The sequence below is a fragment of the Choloepus didactylus genome, chromosome 13, assembly GCF_015220235.1.
Source record: "Choloepus didactylus isolate mChoDid1 chromosome 13, mChoDid1.pri, whole genome shotgun sequence".
NCBI lineage: Eukaryota > Metazoa > Chordata > Mammalia > Pilosa > Megalonychidae > Choloepus > Choloepus didactylus.
In genome coordinates this window covers 69242601-69264061 of record NC_051319.1, presented here as the reverse complement: position 1 = coordinate 69264061, position 21461 = coordinate 69242601, and the positions used below count along the sequence as shown (strand labels likewise).

The 21461-nt window shown below is 38.8% G+C and overlaps 1 protein-coding gene across 1 annotated transcript in view; it reads right to left on the bottom strand.

Annotated features, from left to right (window-relative positions):
- Positions 1-19094: 19094 nt before the first annotated feature.
- The window catches only part of CCDC192 (coiled-coil domain containing 192), a 213826-nt gene continuing 211459 nt past the window's right edge, over positions 19095-21461 (bottom strand). The window contains exon 7 of the mRNA XM_037801053.1: positions 19095-19354. Within this exon, the coding sequence (XP_037656981.1) occupies positions 19134-19354 (221 nt within the window). The 3' untranslated portion in view covers positions 19095-19133. The remainder of the gene's footprint in view (positions 19355-21461) is intronic.

The following is a 21461-nucleotide window of genomic DNA, read 5'->3' as shown; positions in this document are numbered from 1 at the left end:
GGGATGATGGAGCTAGTCTCACAAATTTATTCCTTACAGTCCTGGTAAAAGGTGTGTTGTCTGGACATTCCAGGGGTGTGTGAGCAGGTCTTCCATGTTAAATCCACTCTAACATTCCAGTCTCTCTAAGCCTTTGAATCCCCTCCTCCACAGTGTACCTGGGCAGTTCAGGCATTTCAACCTCTGGTAATGCCAGCCACCTTTTGATCCATGTTTCAGTCAGCCACCCAAACTGTTAATGCCCTTTCTAACCCCTTGAGCTACAACATTGAATGCAAAATCTCTGCTTAGTGGACCCATATCAGTAAATTCAGCCTGATCCAAACGTACATTATCCCACACCCTTAATATCCATTCCCACACATATTCCCCTGGTTTCTATCTGTATAAGTTGGAAAACTCATACAGTTCCTTTGGAGTATAGCGTACCCCTTCATGGGTCACACTTTGTATCTCACCCTTTGGGGCCTGTTGGGACTTTAGCCTAGTTATAGGTCTTGAAGCAAAGACTGGTGGTGGGGGTGGGTAATGAAAAGAGTTAGAATTATCCCTCAAGCCATTTACCTCAGGACATTCTGTTGCATTTTCATCTCTTAAAACAGGATTAATCTCTCAAGAGAGAGGGGTGAGGGCTGCTTCCTCAGGGGAGGTGACTACAGGATTAGCAGGCACTAAAGGGTTAATCTCTACAGGTGGGGTTTGGATGACAGGCTCCTTAGGGCAGACCAGAGGTGGGGAAGCTGTTTCCTCAGGACAGTCTTCTACAGGTAAATCTAACAATGACTCAGCAGAATCCAGGGTTCCAATGTCCTCACTGCCATTATTATCAATCCATATGTCCCCATCCCAAGTTTCGGGATCCCATTCTTCTCCAATCAATGCCTTTACTTTAACAGCAGAGGTTGAGATTTTAGTTTATGTTGTAAATCTGCTACTCGCACAATGAGAGTCTGCGTCTGGTTTTCAGAAACTTCCAGTCTGCGGGCACAGGAAATAAGATTTTCTTTCAGGGCACACATAGAAACCTTTACATCTGTCATATGGCATTTAAGTTTTGAATTTGAAGCCTTTAGCTCATCCTTTTCTCTTACAACTTTATCCAAAGTAACTAAGAGCAGCCAGCCAACATCATTATACCTCTTAATTCTGCAAAACTCTGTGAAGGTGTCAAAAACACTGTCACCCAGAGCCTTGCTTTGTACTAGAGTATGATTTGGAGAATCAAATGGTGCTATTTTGCATATCTCCTTTGCCAACTCATGCCATGGACTGTCAGTGCCCTCTTGATTATTGGAAATAGAGTCATTAGTGCCTTTGAATCTAATCAGAGTAGAAACAAATTGTAAAAGCCCATTTTAAAACTCTGTTTCTCAAGAACCACTCCCGGTACCAAGCTGTATTAGTTAGGGTTCTCTAGGGAAACAGAATCAATGAGAGGTGTCTCTGACTATCAAATTGTAAAAGTGGCTCATGCAACTGTGGGTATGCATGAGTCCAAATTCTGTAGAGCAGTCAGCAAACTGTCAACTACAAGGAAGATGTCCGATGAACTCCTCAGGAAACGAACTGGCAACTTCGACGAACTCCTCAGGAAATGAACTGGGATCTTCGACGAATGTGTTCAATGAACTGCTCAGGAAACGAACCGACAAATTCAATGGACTCCTCAGGAAACGCTTCACTGGGCAGCCAAAGAAGAAGTGACGGTCCTCTATCTGTCTTGCTTATAAGTCTTCAACTGATTAATTGGATTAAATCCAGCCAATTGCATTCTCTCATTGTGGAAGACACGCCCTTTGGTGAGTCATCAGTCACAGCTGTAGTCAATTGACTGATGATTTAATAAACCAGCCTAATGGTTTATTAACCAGCCTCAAACGTCCTCACAGCAATTGTTAGGCCAGTGTTTGCTTGACCAGACAGCTGGGTACTATCACCTGGCCAAGTTGACACATGAACCTAACCATCACAGAGACCATTGTAGATTCATATGTGGTTGTAAGAAATAATAGTGATTCTATACTCCCATTACTCAGTTTCACCAAATGGAAACATCTTGCCAAAACTATAGTACAATAGCACACCCCAGAAACTGACATTGCTATAAGTCAAGATACAGGATATTCTCCTCACTACAAGAATCCCTCTGGTTGTCCTTTTATAACCACACTCACTTTCCTTCTGCCTGCAGCCCCTCTTTAACCCCTGGCAAGCACTAATCTACTTTCCATATCTAGAATTTTGTGTGTCTGAAAAAATCTTTATCTTAGTTTGTCAGGGCTGCGATGACAAATACCACTCCCTGGTTGACTTAACAACAGGAATTTATTGTCTCTCGGTTTTGGACATCAGAATTCCAAAATCGAGGCATCCTCAAGGCCATGCTTTATCCCCAAAGTCTGTAACATTCTGGTGCTGACTTGTGATAATCCTCGCAGTTCCTTGGCTTTCATCTCTGTCTCCTGTCACATGGCAATCACCCTCTCCTTGTGTTTCTTCTTCTGGTTTCTGCCTTCCTCCTGACTTTATCTAACTTCTGACTTCTCTTTATAAGGCCTTGACTAATACAGTTTAAGGTCCACTCCGATTCAGTTTGGCCACATCTAAATAGAATCTCAGAAGATCCTATTCACAAATTAGTTCCTGCCTTAATTGATAATACATCTTCAAAGTGTTCTATTTACAAACGGGGTTTCACAGCCATACCAATGCAGAGTAAGATTAAGAACTTGCCTTTTGTTAAAGTACATGATTCAATCTACCGCAGTATTTCTTCACTTTTGAAGGATAATTTCACTGTATATAGAATTCTGGGTTGGCAGCTTTTTTATTTCACAGCTTAAATATTTCTCACTACTCTCGATGTTTGCATGGTTTCTGAGCAGTGTACTTTAATTCTTATCCTTGTTCCTTTATAGGTAAGGTATTTTTTCCTACCTGTTTTTAAAGATTTTCTTTTTGTCTTCGATTTTTGCAGTTTGAGTATTATATGACTACATGCAGGGTGTTTTTGTTTGTTCATTTGTTTGTTTATATTTATCCTGCTTGGCATTGTCTGAGCTTCCTGGGTCTGTGATTTGGTGTCTATCATTAATTTTGGAAAGGTCTCAACCATTATTGTTTTTCATATTTCTTCTGCTGTGTTCTCTCTTTCTTCTTCTGATATTCCAATTAGTTACTCAATAACTGTCCCACAGTTATTCAATAGTCTGCAGTGCTTTTTCTTCTTTTTCTCTTTGCATTAATCTATCTACAATCAAGTTCACTGATTCTTTTCTTAGCTGTCAAATCTACTGCCATCAAAGGCATTCTGTATTTGTTACAGGGTTTTCAATTTCTAGCATTTCCTTTGATTTCCTTCTTAAGAGTTTCCATTTGTCTGCTTACATTACCCTTCTGTTCTTGCATGTTGTCTAATTTTTCCATTAGAGATATCAATATATTAATCATAATTATTTAAAATTCCCTGTCTGATAATGCCAATGTCTGTGTCATATCTGAGTCTGGTTCTGATGATTGCTTTGTCTTTAAAGATTTTTTTTTTCTTGCCTTTTGGCATGACTTGTAAATTTTTGTTGAAAAGTAAATGTGTTGTATCCGATATTGTTTTAGTTTCCCAGATGCTAAAACAAATGCTATACAATGGGGTGGCTTACACAATGGGGATTTATTGGCTCATGGTTTTGAGGCTAGGAGAAGATCAAATTGAGGCATCAGCAAGACAATGCTTTGTTCTTGAAGATGATGATGTTCTGGGGCTGGCAGCTGGAGATCCTTGAGTCTTTGACTTTCCTGTCACATGACAATGCACATTACAGTGTTTTCTTCTTTCTGAGTTCCATTGTTTTCCAGCTTCTGGTCCTCCATGTGGCTATCTCTTCATGAAGCTTCTCTTCATAATACTATTACTGTACAATTAAGCCCCAATCTCATTCAGTTGGGCCACACCTTAATGAAAAATAACATCCTAAAAAGGTCCTATTTACAATGGATTCACACCTAAAGGAATGAATTGAGATTAAGTACATGTCTTTTTCGGGGGTATATAATTCAATCAATCAATAAATAGCTAAATAGGCTTTTAGCATGAGGATTTATGCTAATTTGTTAGTGGTTGGGGTGTGTTTAATGGTTGCTGTAGCTATTAAGTGCCAGAGGCTTCAAATTCTTCTAGTGTTCTTGTTTTTGTCTCCCTTCTTAATTTTAGGCTTTCCTAAGTACTCTTCCTTAGAGAAATGAATAGAATTGGTGTTAATTCTTCTTTAAACATTTGGTAGAATTTTCTGGTAAAATCATTAGGCCTGGAAATTTCCTTTTTGGGAATTTTAAAGTTATTAATTCAGTTTCCTTAATATTTATAGGGCTATTTAAATTATCTATTTCATATTGTGTGAGTAGTAGTAGCTTTTGAATTGGCTCATTTCAGCTAAGTTATTGAATTTAGTGTATGGATATTTGTGGTATTACCTTAATATCCTTTTGATGTCCATATTGATACCCCTATTTCATTCCTGAATTGCTATATTGTGTTTTCTTTCTTTTTTCTTTGTCAGTCTTGCTGGAGGTTGTCAATAATATTGTTCTGTTGAAAAAGCCATCTTTTGTTTGGTTGATTTTATCTATTGCTTTACTGTATTCAATTTCATTGATTTCTGCTCTTTATTATTTCATTCTTTTGCCTTGCTTTGGGTTTATTTTGCTTTTTTTTCTAGATTCTTCAGATAGGAGTTTCATTATTGATTCAAGACTTTTTTTCCTTTCTAAAGTATGCATTCAGTGCTATAAATTTCCCTCTCTGCATTGCTTTACCAGTGGCCCACAAATTTAATATGTTGTATTTTCATTTTCATTCAGTTCAATGTATTTTTTAATTTCACCTGAGACTTCTTCTTTGAACCATAAATTATTTAGAAGTATGTTGTTTAGTTTCCACATTGGAGATTTTCCTATTATCTTTCAGTTATTGATTTTGAGTGTGATGCCACTGTAGTTGTAGGACACACCCTGTATGATTTCAACTCTTTTAAATTTGTTGAAGTTTGTTTCATGTCCCAAAATATAATCGCTCTTGGTACATGTTCTGTATGTGCTGGAAAAGAATGTGTAGTCTATTTTTGTTGGGTGGAATGTTCTATAAATCCTGATTAGATTCTGTTGGTTGATGGTGTTGTTATGTGTTACGGTTTGCTAATGCTGAGGAATGCAAAACACCAGAGATGGATTGGCTTTTATAAAAAGGGGGTTTATTTGGCTACACAGTTACAGTCTTAAGGCCATGAAGTGTCCAAGGTAACACATCAGTAATCGGGTACCTTCACTGGAGGATGGCCAATGGCATCTGGAAAACTTTTGTTAGTTGGGAAGGCACGTGGCTGGCATCTGCTCCAAAGTTCTGGTTTCAAAACGGCTTTCTCCCAGGACGTTCCTCTCTAGCAAGCTTGCTCCTCTTCAAAACGTCACTTACAGGTGCACTGAGTTCCTTCTCTTTGAGTCAGCTCATTTATATGGCTCCAGTGATCAAGGCCCACCCTGAATGGGTGGGGCCACACCTCCATGGGAATATCTCATCAGAGTCATCACCCACAGCTGGGTGGGGCACATTCCAAGCAAATCTAATCAGCACCAAAATGTCTGCCCCACAAGACTACATCAAAGATAATGGCATTTGGGGGACACAATACATTCAAACTGGCACATTATGTTCTTCAGTATCCATGCCGATATTCTGTCTAGTTCTATATATTGTTGAAGAGAGTTGTTGAAGTCTCTAACTATAATTGTGGATTTGTCTTCTCCTTTCAGTTCTATCAGTTTTTATTTTACATATTTTGCAGCTCTGGTGTTGGATTATTTTATAATCCTTATCCATCTCTGGTAGTTTTCTTTGTTCTGAAGTCTATTTTAACTGATATTTATATAGCCACTCTTGCTTCCCTTTAATCAATATTTGCATAATATATCCTTTTCCATTCTTTTATTTTCAATCTGCCTATATTGTTATATTTGAAGTGAACTTCTTATAGACAGCGTATAGTTGGTTCATATTTTCTAAGCCATTCTGCCAATCTCTGTCTTTTAGTTGGTATATTTAGATCATTTAGATTTAATGTAATGATTGCTATGTTAGGGTTTAAGTCTTCCACTTTATTTTTAATTTTCTGTTTGTTCTGTTTGGTTTTTTTTTTTTTCTTTTGGTTGTTTGTTTGCTTCTGTTTTCTTTTTCCTCCCTTCCTGAGGTTTATTTGAACATTTATTAGAATTTAATTTTGATTCATCTGTAGTGTTTTTGAGTATATTTCTTTGTATAGCTTTTTTAGTGATTAGGTAATACACTATATATAAAAAACTTATTAAGGTACTGGTTAGAGATGGAAAAGTATTGCATGTTTTCAAATGCACCTTTAGCAATAGTTCTTTCAATCATATGTGAATTGTTTTTAAGGCTAAATGTGTGTTAGTGATATTTCCTTATCCAACTCATGATGATTCTCTAGAACTCTGTCAAAGAACTGGAATAGAATGGAGAGTCTTACAAAGTGCTCTCTGGCATATAATAAGTTCAAACTCATCATAAGTACTCAATAAATACTTGTTGAATGAATGAGAGAACATATAGTCGGGCTGTTAATCTGTTAAAAAAATGGAGTTTTACCAAAAACTGACAGTGTGGTTAGAAAATGTCTACTATGATTTATAATGGTGCAGCTTTGAATAGTTTAGGGTGTGGTATAGGATGGTATGGCAAAGAAAGGAACTTCACTTATTTTAGCCCAATAACTCTTAAATTATCAGTAGTTTGCTTTCTAGAGTGATTATTTTAATTCATCTTTGGAGCAGTCTTCCTTTATATTAGAAAAATCACACAAAAAAATGGCCTTTTAGTTAAAGGAATGTAAAGCAAATACCTACTTATCCTTCTTGAAGGTAAAGTCACCATATATCTGAAGGCAGATGCACAGACTGAGATATTTAGCAGCCCATTAAATAGTGTATATTGAGAATGTTTCCTTCTAAATATGGATATTTACAGAACTGTTTATATCCTACATAGAGTGTTATTTAAGCTTGAATAACCCAGGTTCTAGGACTTATGGTTAGAGTCCATGAGGTCAGACCACACCCTGTGCATGGAGTGAAGTTTTCTCCAGAAGGAGAAGTTGTCTGTCAGAGTTAATGATCCTGGGATTCAAAATGAATGGCTTTGGAGTGGGGGAACTGAAATCTTGCTACTCTTTCTGGGAAAGGAAGAAGGGAGAGTAGGGTGTCTGTATTAGAATTCAGGGGATAGTGACTGAAATGTTTGCCATGTGGAAATCTGCTGGGAGCAAAGCAAGAACTTGAGCTTAAGTTTTCACCTATGAGTAACTTGAACTAACTGTGTGATTTTTGGTATCCTGTCTTGGTTATTTTCAAGCATTTAATAAAGTTCTGTTAAATACAACAACCTGGTTTGGCTGTGATTCCAAGATTTAAGGAAGATGCTCTGATCTATGGCCTGAGCACATCAATGTGTGAGAGTAGAGACATCGAGTCAGGCCAGTCACAACATGACAGAAAGTGACAGCCATTCCCTGGAGCTGAAATGATTCAGGGAGAAAATGGTAGCCTGAAATGTTGAGTCACAAACATGGTGGATTTGTGGAACATAAACATATCCCTCTGGGATTTCCATAAATTACTTGGGAATTGGAACTGAATGGAAGGGTGAAGCCTGCAAGATTTTTTGGATGGAGGTGTGAAATTTTTATAATTTGAATTTGTCATGGGTACTACTTAATAGTATGGCCAATGTGAATCTCAAGCCTACAAGAATTTATTTTATTTATTTTCTATAAATTATCTTAATATTGACTTGGAGCCTTCATCCTACCAGGGAGGCAAGAAATTCAACCTCAGTCATTCTCTCGAGTGTTCCATTCCCCTGGCCTCATGCCAAGATTCTTGGTCCTGAAACTTCTCCATCATGTGATGATGCCAAGTCCCCTAGCTTCAGCTTGCTTGATCCCACAGGTGTGTGGCTTAGCTACATGCCAGTCACACATAGGTATGGGACTCCTAGGAGGGCCTGAAGTCCTGCTTCTCAGGATCCAGACTCTTGGTGTCCTATGTGACTGATCTCTTTGAGATCCCGCTAACATCCCTGAAGCAATGTCACAGAGCAGGGATAGGTTTCTGCTGCTGATGGGGCCCACATACCTTAAGTGGAAGGAATCCCTCCCTGTCTCCATGTTACTCTCAGAGGCACTTTCTCAACTCCCCCCACCCCCCCGCCCCTTTTTTTAATCAATGGACTTTGGCTTTGGTCACAAAAGCCTGGAAAAGAAGTATCTCACGGTCAGCTTCTCCTTTTACTCTGCCATGGAACTCCTGAGTCCTAGGCAAAGGAGCACAGAGAAAGCTACCTCCTTTAGTGTGAGAATAGACTGAGATAAATACATGGAGAAAAGTGTATTAATAATTTGAAAAAGTTGTCTGTTACAGGATAATAAAAGACCTATGACCTTAATTTTTTAGCCATAGGCTAGTGAGAGCTCAGGACCTTGGTTAACATATGTTTTTCTTAAGATGTCAAGTTGAGAATGAATCTGTGTAAAAGCATTTGCACCCTGATCACCAATAAGTGCTCAAACTGGAGTAAGAACATCAGATTTAAGCCTAGTTTTGAAGCTTACTAGACACATGATTTTAAGCAGTTCATTTCATTGCTTTAGACAGGGATCTAGATAGTAAAGGGCCACATAGTTAATATTTTAATCTTTGTGGGGCATATAGTTTCTGCCACTATGACTCAACTCTGCCACTGTAGCAAGAAAACAGCCATGGACAACACATAAACAATGAGTATGGCTATACAACAATAAAAATTTGCAGACAGTGATATTTGAATTTCAAATAATTTTTGTGCCATGAATATTATTCTTCCTTTGACTTTTTTTGTTGTTGTTGTTCAACCATTTAAAAATGTAAAGGCCATTCTAAGTTTGAAGGTCATACAAAAACATGTAGCAGGCTGGATTTGGCACATGGGCCTTAGTGTATTGACTCTTGCTTTGGCCTCTAAGGGTCTAGCTCTAAAGTCTAGACCTCCATTTTCCCATCTGTAAATGGGAAACAGATAGGTTCCAGGATAGTTAGAACAAACTGAAGTATAATTTTTGACTTTTCTTTTTTAATTTAAGGCTGTTCCAGTTTGCTAATGCTGCTGGAATGCAAAACACCAGAAATGGATTGGCTTTTATAAAAGGGGGTTTATTTGGTTACACAGTTACAGTCTTAAGACCATAAAGTGTTCAAGGTAATGCATCAACAATCGGGTACCTTCACTGGAGGATGGTCAATAGTGTCCGGAAAACCTCCTTTAGCTGGGAAGGCACATGACTGGCATCTGCTCTGGAGTTCTAGTTTCAAAATGGCTTTCTCCCAGGACATTCCTCCCTGGGCTTCAGCTCCTCAAAAATATCTGAAAGTGATATTTTGTTGCTCTTGGGGCATTTGTCCTCTCTTAGCTTCTCCAGAGCAAAAGTCTCCAAAATGTCTCTGTAAGCTGAAGCTCTTCTTTCAGCTCCTGTGCATTCTTCAAAGTGTCCCTCTTGGCTGTAGAAAGCTCACTCTTTCTGTCTGAGCTTATATAGGGCTCCAGTAAACTAATCAAGGCCCATGCTGAATAGGCGGGGCCACAACTCCATGGAAATTATCCAATCAGAGTTATCACCTACAGTTGGGTGGGTCGCATCTCCATGGAAATACTCAAAGAATTACACCCTAATCAACACTAATATGTCTGCCCACACAAGATTGTATCAAAGATAATGGCATTTGGGGGGACATAATACATCTAAACTGGCACAAAGGCATTGTTGCTAAGTGCTTAAATATACTGAAGACACCTAATGCCTACATTTTCTTCTACATATAAGATGAAAGCAACTAGAGCTAGAATCAACAATCTTTGAGGATATCACTTAACTGTCTTTGCTTCTCCATCTGTATAAAATAAAATCAATGACATGGATCTCATTGGGGAACTTTGAAGGATAAGTAAGTAGAATGTCTATATGAGGGATTCCTTCCTTTAGAAAATGCCAGTTCTGATTTCTTAACCATGCTAATGGCAAGGATAAAACGGTATTTTGCTACCAGACTTCCCTTCCACACAGCACACACATTAAAAAAGAAAGATTTAGAAACTGTCTTGAACTAATGAAGGAGTTGCAGTGGACTCTCGGTTAGTTACTTTATGTCTTCCTCATGCTTTCTCTGTCATGCATCTGGGAACATGCATTAACATTGAATGTTGGAAAAACTAATTCTGAATATGTGTATCAGACTGTAAATAAATAATAGCAAAAGAAATTGAAATTTATGCATGGCAACCACAACATACAAAATCTGAACTTGTGTACACAGTTGTGGGTATTTCAGGAAGGGATTACAAACTCATTTACCTACAGGGGCCAGGCAGGTAAGATAAATGTGTCAAGCAGCCAGGTATAAGATAGTTGGAAATGGTGGAACCGGAGAAAAGTATAGAGTGAAGCCCCTGCTTCATTTTTTTAAATTTATTTTTTTATTTTTTATTGCAATTGTTCACATACCATACAACTATCCAAAGATCCAAAGTGTACAGTTAATTGCCCATGGTACCATCATACAGCTGTGCATCCATCACCACAATTACTTTTTTTCAATTTTTAGAACACTTTGATTACTCCAGAAAAGAAATAAAGGCAAAACAAGGGAAACTCAAATCCTCCCATACCCCTAACCACACCCCCCTCCATTACTGATTCATAGCTTTGGTTCAGTACATTCATTACTGTTGATGAAAGAATGTTAAAATACTACTAACTGTAGTATACAGTTTGCAATAGGTATATATTGTTTTCCTACATGTCCCTCTATTACTACCTTCTAGTTACCGTGTCATACATTTGTTCTAGTTCATGACAGGGATTTCCAATATTTGTACAGTTAATCCAATGTCCACCACAAGATTCACTGTTTTATACATTCCCATCTTTTAACTTCCAACTTTCCTTCTGGTGACATATGTGCCTCTGAGCTTCCCCTTTCCACCACCTTCACACACTATTCAACACTGTTAGTTATTCTCACAATGTGCTACCATCACCTCTGTCCATTTCCAGACATTTAAGTTCACCCTAATTGAATATTCTGCTCATAATAAGCAACCGTTCCCCATTCTTTAGCCTTGTTCTATATCCTGGTAACTTATATTTCATGTCTGTGAGTTTGCATATTATAATTAGTTCATATCAGTGAGACCCTGCAATATTTGTCCTTATGTGTCTGTCTTATTTCACTCAATATAGTGTCCTTAAGGTTTCTTCATCAACCCATTTTTTTAAAGATGTTTTTGCTCACACACCATACATTCCGAGCTAAGTAAACAGTCATTGGTTCCCTGTATAGTCATGTATTTATGTATTCAGCATCATTTCTACTATCTATATGAGGATATCTCCATTTCTTCTACAAAGAAGGAGGAAGAGTCAATGAAGGTAGAGAGACAAAAGAAAGAAAAAAGAAAGAGAGAGAGAAAAAAACATGACAGCTAGAAAGCAACAAAGGGAAAGATAGCATTAAACTAAAGTAGAATAAAGAGTCAGATACCATCACCAATGCCAGGAGTCCCATACCCTTCCCCTATGTCCCCCCCCCCCCACCATGTGCATTTAGCTTTGGTATATTGCCTTTGTTATATTAAAGGAAGCATAATACAATGTTTCTGTTAATTGTAGTCTCTAGTTTGCATTGATTGTATTTTTTCCCCAATCCCACCCTATTTTTAACACCTTGCAATGTTGACATTCATTTGTTCTACCTCATGTGAAAACATATTTGTACCTTTTATTACAATCATTGAGCACCCTAGGTTTCACTGAGTTATACAGTCCCAGTCTTTATCTTTCTTCTTTTTTCTGGTGTCCCACATGGTCCTAACCTTCCTCTTTCAAGCATACTCCCAGTCATCTTTGTTCAGTGTACTTACATTGCTGTGCTACTATCTCCCAAAATTGTTTTCCAAACCTCTCACTCCTGTCTTTTCCTTTCTGTCTGCAGTGCTTCCGTTATTGTTTCTTGTAGAGCAGGCATCTTGTTCACATACTCTGTCATTGTCTGTTTGTCAGAGAATATTATAAGTTCTCCCTCATATTTGAAAGACATGCCAGATATAGGATTCTTGGTTGGTGGTTTTTCTCTTTCAGTATCCTAAATATATCACCCCACTTCCTTCTTGCCTCCGTTGTTTCTGTTGAGAAATCCACACATAGTCTTATCAAGCTTCCTTTGTGTGTGATGGATCACTTTCCTCTTGCTGCTTTCAGGATTCTCTCTTTATCTTTGATGTTTGATAATCTGATTATCAAGAATCTTGGCGTAAGCCTATTCAGATCTATTCTGTTTGGGGTACACTGTGGTTCTTGGATCTGTAATTTTATGTCTTTCATTGATTATTTCCTCTATTTTTGCTTCTGCCCCTTTTCCCTTCTCTTTTCCTTCTGGGACACCAATGACACATACATACCTGCATTTCATTTTGTCCTTAAGTTCTCAGAGATGTTGCTCATATTTTTCCATTCTTTTCTCCATCTGTTCTTTTGTGTGTGGGCTTTCAGGTGCCTTGTTCTCCAGTTCCTGAGTGTTTTCTTCTGCCTCTTGAGATCTGCTATTGTATGTCTCCATTGTGTCTTTCATCTCTTGTGTTGTGCCTTTCATTTCCATGGATTCTGCCAGTTGTTTTTTCGAACTTCCAATTTCTACCTTATGTACGCCCAGTGTTTTCATTATACACTTCATCTCTTTTGCCGTATCTTCCCTAAACTTTTTGAATTGATTTAGCGTTAGTTGTTTAAATTCCTGTATCTCAGTTGAAGTGTAAGTTTGTTCCTTTGACTGGGCCATAACTTTGTTTTTCTTAGTGTAGGTTGTAGTTTTGTGTTGTCTAGGCATCTGGTTTCCTTGGTTACACCAATCAGGTTTTCCCAGACCAGAACAGGCTCAGGTCTCAGAAGGAGGCAATAGTATCATGTCTCCCTGAGGGTTTGTCTTAGAAGATTCGTACACCCTGTGACACCTCAAGTCACTGTGATTTTCAGCCCAGGGGGTGGCACATGACAGGCTGTAGCTCCAGACTGGTGTAAAGAGGTGTGGCCCATGGCTGTTTTCCCCCAAGGCTCTGGGGTCTAGTTCTGAATGGAAGGCAGGTAGTAGAGCTGGGCCTCACCTCTTTCCTCTTAGGGAAGATACCCCCCTAGGGAGAGGTCATTAGCACATGAATAGTCTGTCTGCCTGTGGTATCTCCACCCTTATCTGGGTCAGAGCACTGGGAACTGATAATGGCTGAGGCTTTCTTCACTGAGCCAGAAAAGGGACAGAAAGTCCCCTTCAGGTCCAGTCCACAGCCACCCTCCAGCTCTCCAAGGTCAGTCATCACCAGAAGCCTCTGTCTGCTTGTTGGGGATTCATAGCTTGTATTAAGCAGTCCATGTTTGTTAATTAAAACCCCAGTTGGAGCTCAGCTGAGCTCTATTCTCTTGCTGGGAGAATGCTGCTCTCTAGCACCGCAAGGCTTTGCAGTTTGGGCCGTGTGGGGAGGGTGCTCCCGGCTTGGATCCACAGTTTTTACTTACAGATTTTATGTTGTGATCTCGGGCATTCCTCCCAATTCAGGTTGGTGTATGATGAGTGGACAGTCACATTTGTCCCCCCACAGTTATTCCAGATTATTTACTAGTTGTTCTTGGTTGTTTATTAGTTGTTCCAGGGAAACAAACTAGCTTCCACTCCTCTCTATGCCGCCATCTTCTTGCATCTGCCCTGCTTCTTAAAAACATGTACTTGCAAACAAAACAAAATAAAACACAACAAACAAAAGCCAAAACATTGTTCTGGCCAATCCAAACAAGTTGGTCAGTTGAATCTGGACAATTTCTGACCCCTGTTAAGAAATAACTTTGAGAAAGAAGGTACCTATGGAAAATTCTATTTCCTATGAATTCTGATGGAGGATGACTTGAGGAAGAATGCATCAGTAACAAAAAGTCTTTGTTGTGTAACACATACTGGGTGGAGGCCACAGGACCTAGCAGTGAACCCTGGCTCTAGCATTTTCTAGCTGTAAGTTTAGGACTGGTTATCTAAACTAAAACCTACCTCAGGAGGAATAAATAAAATAATCTATTTGACAATGTTTCAATTCACTGTAAATTGCCATGTCAATGTTAGGCACACTCCAATATGCCTAAGTTGATTTCTAGCAAATGCAGGTCCCTAACAAAATAATGGGGCATCTGCTGTAGTTATTTGTTGTTTCTTTCATTGTCTACCATACCAACAGCACTCAAATAGGAGCTAGGCAGTAAGGCTTGCCTTTTTTATTACAAAGCCCAGGGATACAGGAACACTTTCTTCTTTTAACTAAAACTCACTGTTACCATTCCCTGGAGCCCATTTGACAAATAGCTGGAGCTGGGGTAGTCCTACTCTCCCATTCTGATGATGTCTATTGGCTAGGATATCATTCTGTGAAAAATAGACAATAAGCTCTTGGTGATGCTTATCTGTGACATTTAAGAAAATGGATTCAGGAGTTAATAGAGCATTTATCATGTGATTTTTCCATCCAAGAACAGAAGGATTGGCTATTATTAGAATTGAGCACTCAGGGTCATTCTTTGTTACACAAACAAACAAAATAGTAAATGTAAACCTTACAGATGGAAATGGTCAGAGAAATAAATGTCATCCTGCCACAGGTTCATATTATTGGGAATTTTTGAATATCTGACTTTGGAAATAACTTCTCTGGGAAGCTGGGAATGAGAACTGTTTTTTGTTTTGTTTTACCACAAAAGGCCTGATTTCGTTAGGTATGGGAAATCTTGACTGTCTTTTGCAGTGAACTTTGTCCCAGTATACTATTTGTTTTTTCATTTTAAAAGGGTTATTTCCTACTTGAGTTCAACTATCCTCTATTAGCAAAAAAACTCTCTTGTATCTGGAAAATTTTAATAAAAGATTATGTGTAATAATGGGGACATCGTAATAATTACTTATTCTTTATAATTTATGTTTCCTTTTTTTGTTTGTTTTAGTCTAATGTTTTCAAATTTTGAGAGCCAGACTTTGTGAATCTCAGATGTTTGATTTTTCAAGCCTTTTAAAAATGCTTTCTTGTGTCTTTTGACCTAGTTTTTTTCTCTGCAGACCCTATACTTGATAATTGACAAGTAAATATTATTTTGACTTAGGCCTGAAACATTCATCAGGACTTCTTGATTTGTTGAATTAAGGAAAAAATGTTTTCTTCAATGTAATGTAGAAGAAAATGATCTGATTTTAGTATAAACAAAGAGGAGTGTAGGAGATAAATAAAATTTGGTCGGATTCATTCTTTTCCAGAAATACGTGCAGTTCAGGCAGAAAGCATTATAGTTTCTTTGTGTTTGTTGACCTTTTGAATCCTAGAGCACCTCCTTCACATTTCTGAGCCATTTTTCCAATGACTTAATTCCCTCCAAATGTTTTGGCTAGTGTTTAACAAGTCTGTTGCAACAATTTCACTTTGTCATGAAAGCATTTGGAAGCATACTGACATCAATGAAATGAAATTGTTAAATCCAAGATTTTTAAAAATTGGTTAGGCATATCACACACTATTTAACTTTCTGAAAAAAGTTGGTGAGTGGTGAAAAAGGAAAATTAAAGCTATGCATTTATTTATGTAAATGCTATTAGAATATTAGAGACAATGCTTGAATTACCTGTTAACTATTTAATTCCCTGGATTTCCATTTATTTTTTTAACCAGATATATTTCCTAATGATTTGCTGAATGGTCATTAAGATATAGGGTCTCGGCTTGTTAATTGCCTTATAATGCAGATGTCAGATGTTTAAAAGATCAGTGGATTGCTTCAGCAGTCCAACTTGCTCCTAAGAAAATGAGAGTTTGGCCTACAGTGTAGGCTGTGATCCGATTTTCAGTTTTGTCTGAACCAGGTGCTAATAGCACAATTAGAAGCGTACTACTCACTTCTCTGGTAGAATGGCAAAAAAAATGGAAATGAGCTTTGGGGATATACAATGACATAAATGTTTAGCTGGGAACATTTTTCCACTTAGAAATTCCACAGGGGCCAATAATACTCTCCTTTTTTTAATAAGCCCTGGATATTTAAAGAATTCTTGTTACTAGGATATCACTAACAGAGATCAATCTGTTCTCCCCCCACCCCTGACCCCCACTTCTGATTTGGATGTATCCTGACCAGAAGCAAGATTAGCCTCTTGTAAAGATGGTTTAGCAGTGTAATATGACCCTTGATGTTTTCTTCTTCAGTGGCTGGTCCTTGGATATTTAGAGGGACAGGCTCAATTAATTATTGATAGCAGTTTCAGCTCTGCCTGTTATTTTATCCGTACTCTCAGACTTGTGTTCATCCTGACTGCTAGCCAGGGCATTAGCCAGGGGAAATTGATCTAGAAGTTAGCATTTCCCTATCTGGGAATTGCTGGGATTTTCTCTCGCTCTCCCATCCTACTTTTCATCTACCTCATCCCCAATATTCCATGGGATTAAGACAATTTTTGGTAAAATTAAGGGATGGAAACTTGGTTAGTCTAACCATACATCAAAACTGTGGATAGAATGGTTTGTGTTGGTTGACTCTTAACAAATTGAAAGATTTAAAGCTTTCTCCGAGAAATACACCTAAGGGCATGCCAACCCCCAGACACACCATGTTTTCAGGAGCAATATTCAAAACTTCAGGCTTGGAACTGAAGCATCTAGCAGGGTTAGAGGAATAGAAAAACAAAATAAAACAAACAAACAAAAAAGAGATCATGGGGGGTGGGGAGGAGAGAAAAAAGGGTGGGACCTGAAGGAAGGGATTTCTGAAGTGGATGCTGTAGGGGATGAAGTAGACTCTGTGTCAAAGGTGAAAGACTGCTTTGAACTCCCTTCTAGGGTAGGTGTGAATTCATGATCAGCGATTTGCAAGTTGGTCAGATTTCTGATAATAGACTACACTTGCACATGCTTACATATATTGCAAGTCAACCTCTGAGATTATATTCAAATATAGGGAGATTCTAGCTTTGCATGAAGACAGAAACTACTGGTAGGGTTGGTGTCTTTTTTTCTAGTGAACCTGTGGATTCAATAACACAAAGCTATCTTGTGTGCATCCAAATTTCAATTATTTCCTTTTTTAATACTTAAAAGTGGTGAAAATGATTAAATAAGTTGTATATATGTTACCAGAATAGAATTGCACAACACATAGAGTGAACCCTACTGTAAACTATTGACTATTGTTAATAATATAATTATAATGATAGTTTCATCAATTCTAACAAAGGTACCATGTGAATACAAAAGATTAATAATAGGGAAAACTGTGTGGGGGAGTTTATATGGGAACTGTATGCTTTCTAAAAGACTTTTCTGTAAACCTACAACTGCTCTAATAAAAAAGAAATCTGGTTTGGAAACTCTGTTTTATAGATAGTCAGAATCAACAATCAGATTATATATACACTAGTTAATTCCTGTAGAAGATTCCTCACCCCTGTTCATAAGGAGTAATTTCATTATTGGGAAAGCCTGGGAGCAAAAGTGCAACAGCTCTGCTTGAAGCCAGCCCTAAACCAATATCTCCTAAAATCTAATTCTAGGAATGACACGCAAATTTGTTAAAAATGTGTGTTCCTAGATTCTACACCATAGTCTAGGAATATGCATTATTATGAACACTCTTATGGTTCTTATGATCACTCATGCTGAGTAAATTTGAGAACCTCTGCTAGGGCAGTACCAATTGAGTTTACCCAATGTTCACTCCCTTTCTCTCTTCTACTTTCCATCTCTCATTATAATCACCCTTACATTTAAGGAGGCTTGTGTATCTACAAACTCCTGGATGATAGAAGTTGTGATATTTTTAACACCACTTAGAGTTGCCTGGCTTTTTGAAGAGTTTCAATGAGTATTTGCTAAATTGGTTGAATTAAATTGAGAAGTAGAGTATGACTCATGGGAGACCTGTTTGTCTAAGTCATACTCTACCAAGGCAGTAAGAATTATGTACCACGGCTTTCCCAAAGTCTGTAACAAGTTGCTCCCTTTCGGTGGGAAATAGTTCATTTGTGTGTGGGGGGGTGGGGGGGTGGGTGTGTAGAGGGTGTGTGGGAAAGGAATGTGATATGATACATTTTACGCCATTATTTACAGGGTAGGTTTCCTTTACCCATCCTCCAACTTTCCTGCCATTATTTAGTGCTGTTCACAGCTCTTTGGTATAATCATAACAGAAGAGTGCATTTTGCTTTGGTCTCAGTCTTGCTCCTAAGGGAAAAATCAGTGCTATGTGTTTTCCCAGGGAGATGCTGTTCCAGGACACTTTTCCCAAAGGACCACAGCTCTGATTCATCCATTCTTTGTTTCTTTTGATTGCTTTAGTTCTATTTCATTCCTACCCTTGCTAAATGTTAATAAAATGCATGCCATAAAGAAATAAATTCCCAAAGACATTAAAGGACAGACCTCATGGCTATTTACTCAGTTGGCAATGATTCTGCTCTTTAATACCCTAACATTCCCCAGTTTGAAGTTTGCCCTCCATAACAGCTTTCTCTTCACAATAGAGCTGCAGACTGAAACGGGATTTGTGCCTCCACCCCTCACCCCCACCCCATATCTTTGCAGTGTGACAAACCTCTGGTATGAAGATGACACTAAGTTCTTTTACTGTGTGTCCAGTTTTATGTTTCTCCCTCCCCCACTTTATCAAGAATGCTTAAAAACATAGCTTTCTGTATTCTCCAGCTGTGTGGGTTACGTGACTACTGCTGTCTAAAGGGGAAACATTCAGTGTTTGCTTCTGGACACTTCCCTTGTTTTGTTTCCTTCCAAAATGAACATTTTAGGATATAGGCAAACTTATGCACGTGAACTTGAGTTTGCCAATGAAGAGACTACTTGGGTTCTAGACTCTACCTTGATGACACTTACTAAACTTTTATTTTTTTCTTACTGGGAATCTTCAAATATCCTCATCGGAGACTACAGAAGTGATGCTATTATTAAATAAAGTTTGGGCTTCTTATAAACACTCTGGAGGGACCTCTTGGAAAGAGGGGTTCTCCCGCTCAGCTTCCAGCTGCTGAATCTTCCGTTCTTTTTCCTCTAAAACTTCTTCCAGCTGAGTGATCTTCTCAGTCTGAAGGGAAATCTGGATTGACAACTCCATAATCAGGCTAATTTTTCTATCACCTTCTTCCACAGGCGGGAGACCACCACAGGACTCTTCCAGGAAGTTGTCTTCTAAAGCAAACAAGAAAAGCAAAGTCTGAGCAGTTTTAATTGGATTTCCCAGAACTTGAAGAGAGGGAATATGAAAAAGCTTCATTTCTCACGTTCTTAAAAGAGAGCACATCTGGTCAGTTACACTATGAATGGTATCTGGGTCCAGTGAGGGGAGGCATTCTGGGTACTCAGGAAAAAGCATGGAAGCCTCCTGAGACTGAGGAGAGTACATTCTTGACAACTCATTTTGCTACACGTTTACCTTTCAATTAACCCTGGTAATATGGGGGAACAGTTGGTCCTAGAAAATCCAACCTGCAGACAATAGCCATCCCAAGTTTCATGCTATCCTCTTCCTTAAAGCCACAATCAATTTGAATTTTAATTTGACTAAAGAAAAAAAAAGGGGGGGGGTTGTTATTGCCCCTTCTGGGAAGGTGATAATGAGAAACTACTAATTTCTTAACCCAAGTCAGCTTTAGATTTGGCAGAGCTGTAATTTGAAGTGATCCAGGAAAACTCTGTTCACATTATCTCCCACAGAGAATTCATTTCTTTAAGCTCTGGAGGCTTTTCAGTATTTCTTAATAAAATTTCATATACTTCCTGGACATAAAAGTTGATAAACATTTATCAGTTATCACCTCAGCTAAGGAAGTTATAAAGGCCTAAGTAAGGAAAGAGAGATTGGGTCCAACAAAGAAATTAGTGGCTGACAGCAGGAAAACCTTGAAAACGAATCTTCCTAGTCCATCAAAAAATTTAGTTTCTTAAAATAAACCCTGTCTTTTTAGCCTTTAGCAGTACCACCCTCCTGAATACTATTTCCACCATTAAAATCATTTCTCTGAGCCATATGGGAGGTGGCCTTCAGGTATAAGGAGAAAGAGATGTTGAGGGCTTGGTTATCATATTAGGAATAATGGAGCCAATAGTGAATGAATGAACTTGATACACAGTCTGTAGAGTTGATTGCTATAATTGAAGGTCCAACATTTACTCAATCCCCAGTGAAAATAAACCCCACAGCTGAACCTGAGAGAAGCATGACAGTCAGTCCAGGGTACAAAAGCATGCTGCTGTTGTGGAACGGTGTACCTGCACACCTGCTAAAGATGGGACAGCTTTGTTGTGGTAGTCGACGCACACAAGGAATCACCCATTTCTCTGCAAATATAGCTAATTTGCATTCATCACTTTTCTTAGGGATCATGTGGTGAAAGCCCTGAGCTCACTGCACTGTGGGCAGATTACTTTCGGCTTCACAAAGTGATGAGGTGAGATCAGACTGTTCTCTGGTCTTGGAAATAGTTTTTAAAAAGTGGAAAAAATCTCAGATCTTAAAGGAGCATTTAGTTTGATGTGTCTGTGCTTTGGGGTTGGTTTCAGGCCTGGAGAGGGAGTCTGTGTCACAGGAGGCCTCCCTCATCTGCTGGCCTGGAAGGGCCTCACCTATCCTTTTATCTTACCAGATCTGTGCTGTCCAATAAAACACATGTGGCTACTGAGCACTTGAAATATGGCTAGTCTGAACTAAGATATGCTGTAAGTGTAAAATCCACATTGGAAGATGTGCTGGTTTGGATGTATTATGTCCCCCAAAATGCCATTATCTTTGATGCAGTCTTGTGTGGGCAGGAAATGTATTGGTGTTGATTGGGTTGGAGACTTTTAATTGGATGTTTCTGTGGAGATGTGATCACTCAACTGTGGGCGAGATCATTCATTGGATAATTTCCATGGAGGTGTGGCCCTGCCCATTCAGCATGGGTCTTGATTAGTTTACTGGAGCACTGTGTAAGCTCAGACAGAAGGAGCGAGCTTGCTACAGCCAAGAGGGACACTCTGAAGAATGCCCAGGAGCTGAGAGAGGAGCTGCAGATGAGAGACAGTTTGAAGACAGGCACTGAAAGCAGACTCTTGCTCCAGAGAAGCTAAGAGAGGACAAATGCCCCAAGAGCAACTGAGAGTGACATTTTGAAGAGGAGCTGTGACCTAGAGAGGAATGTCCTGGGAGAAAGCCATTTTGAAACCAGAACTTGGAGCAGACGCCAGCCATGTGCCTTCCCAGCTAACAGAGGTCTTCTGGATTCCATTGGTCATCTTCCAGTGAAGGTACCTGATT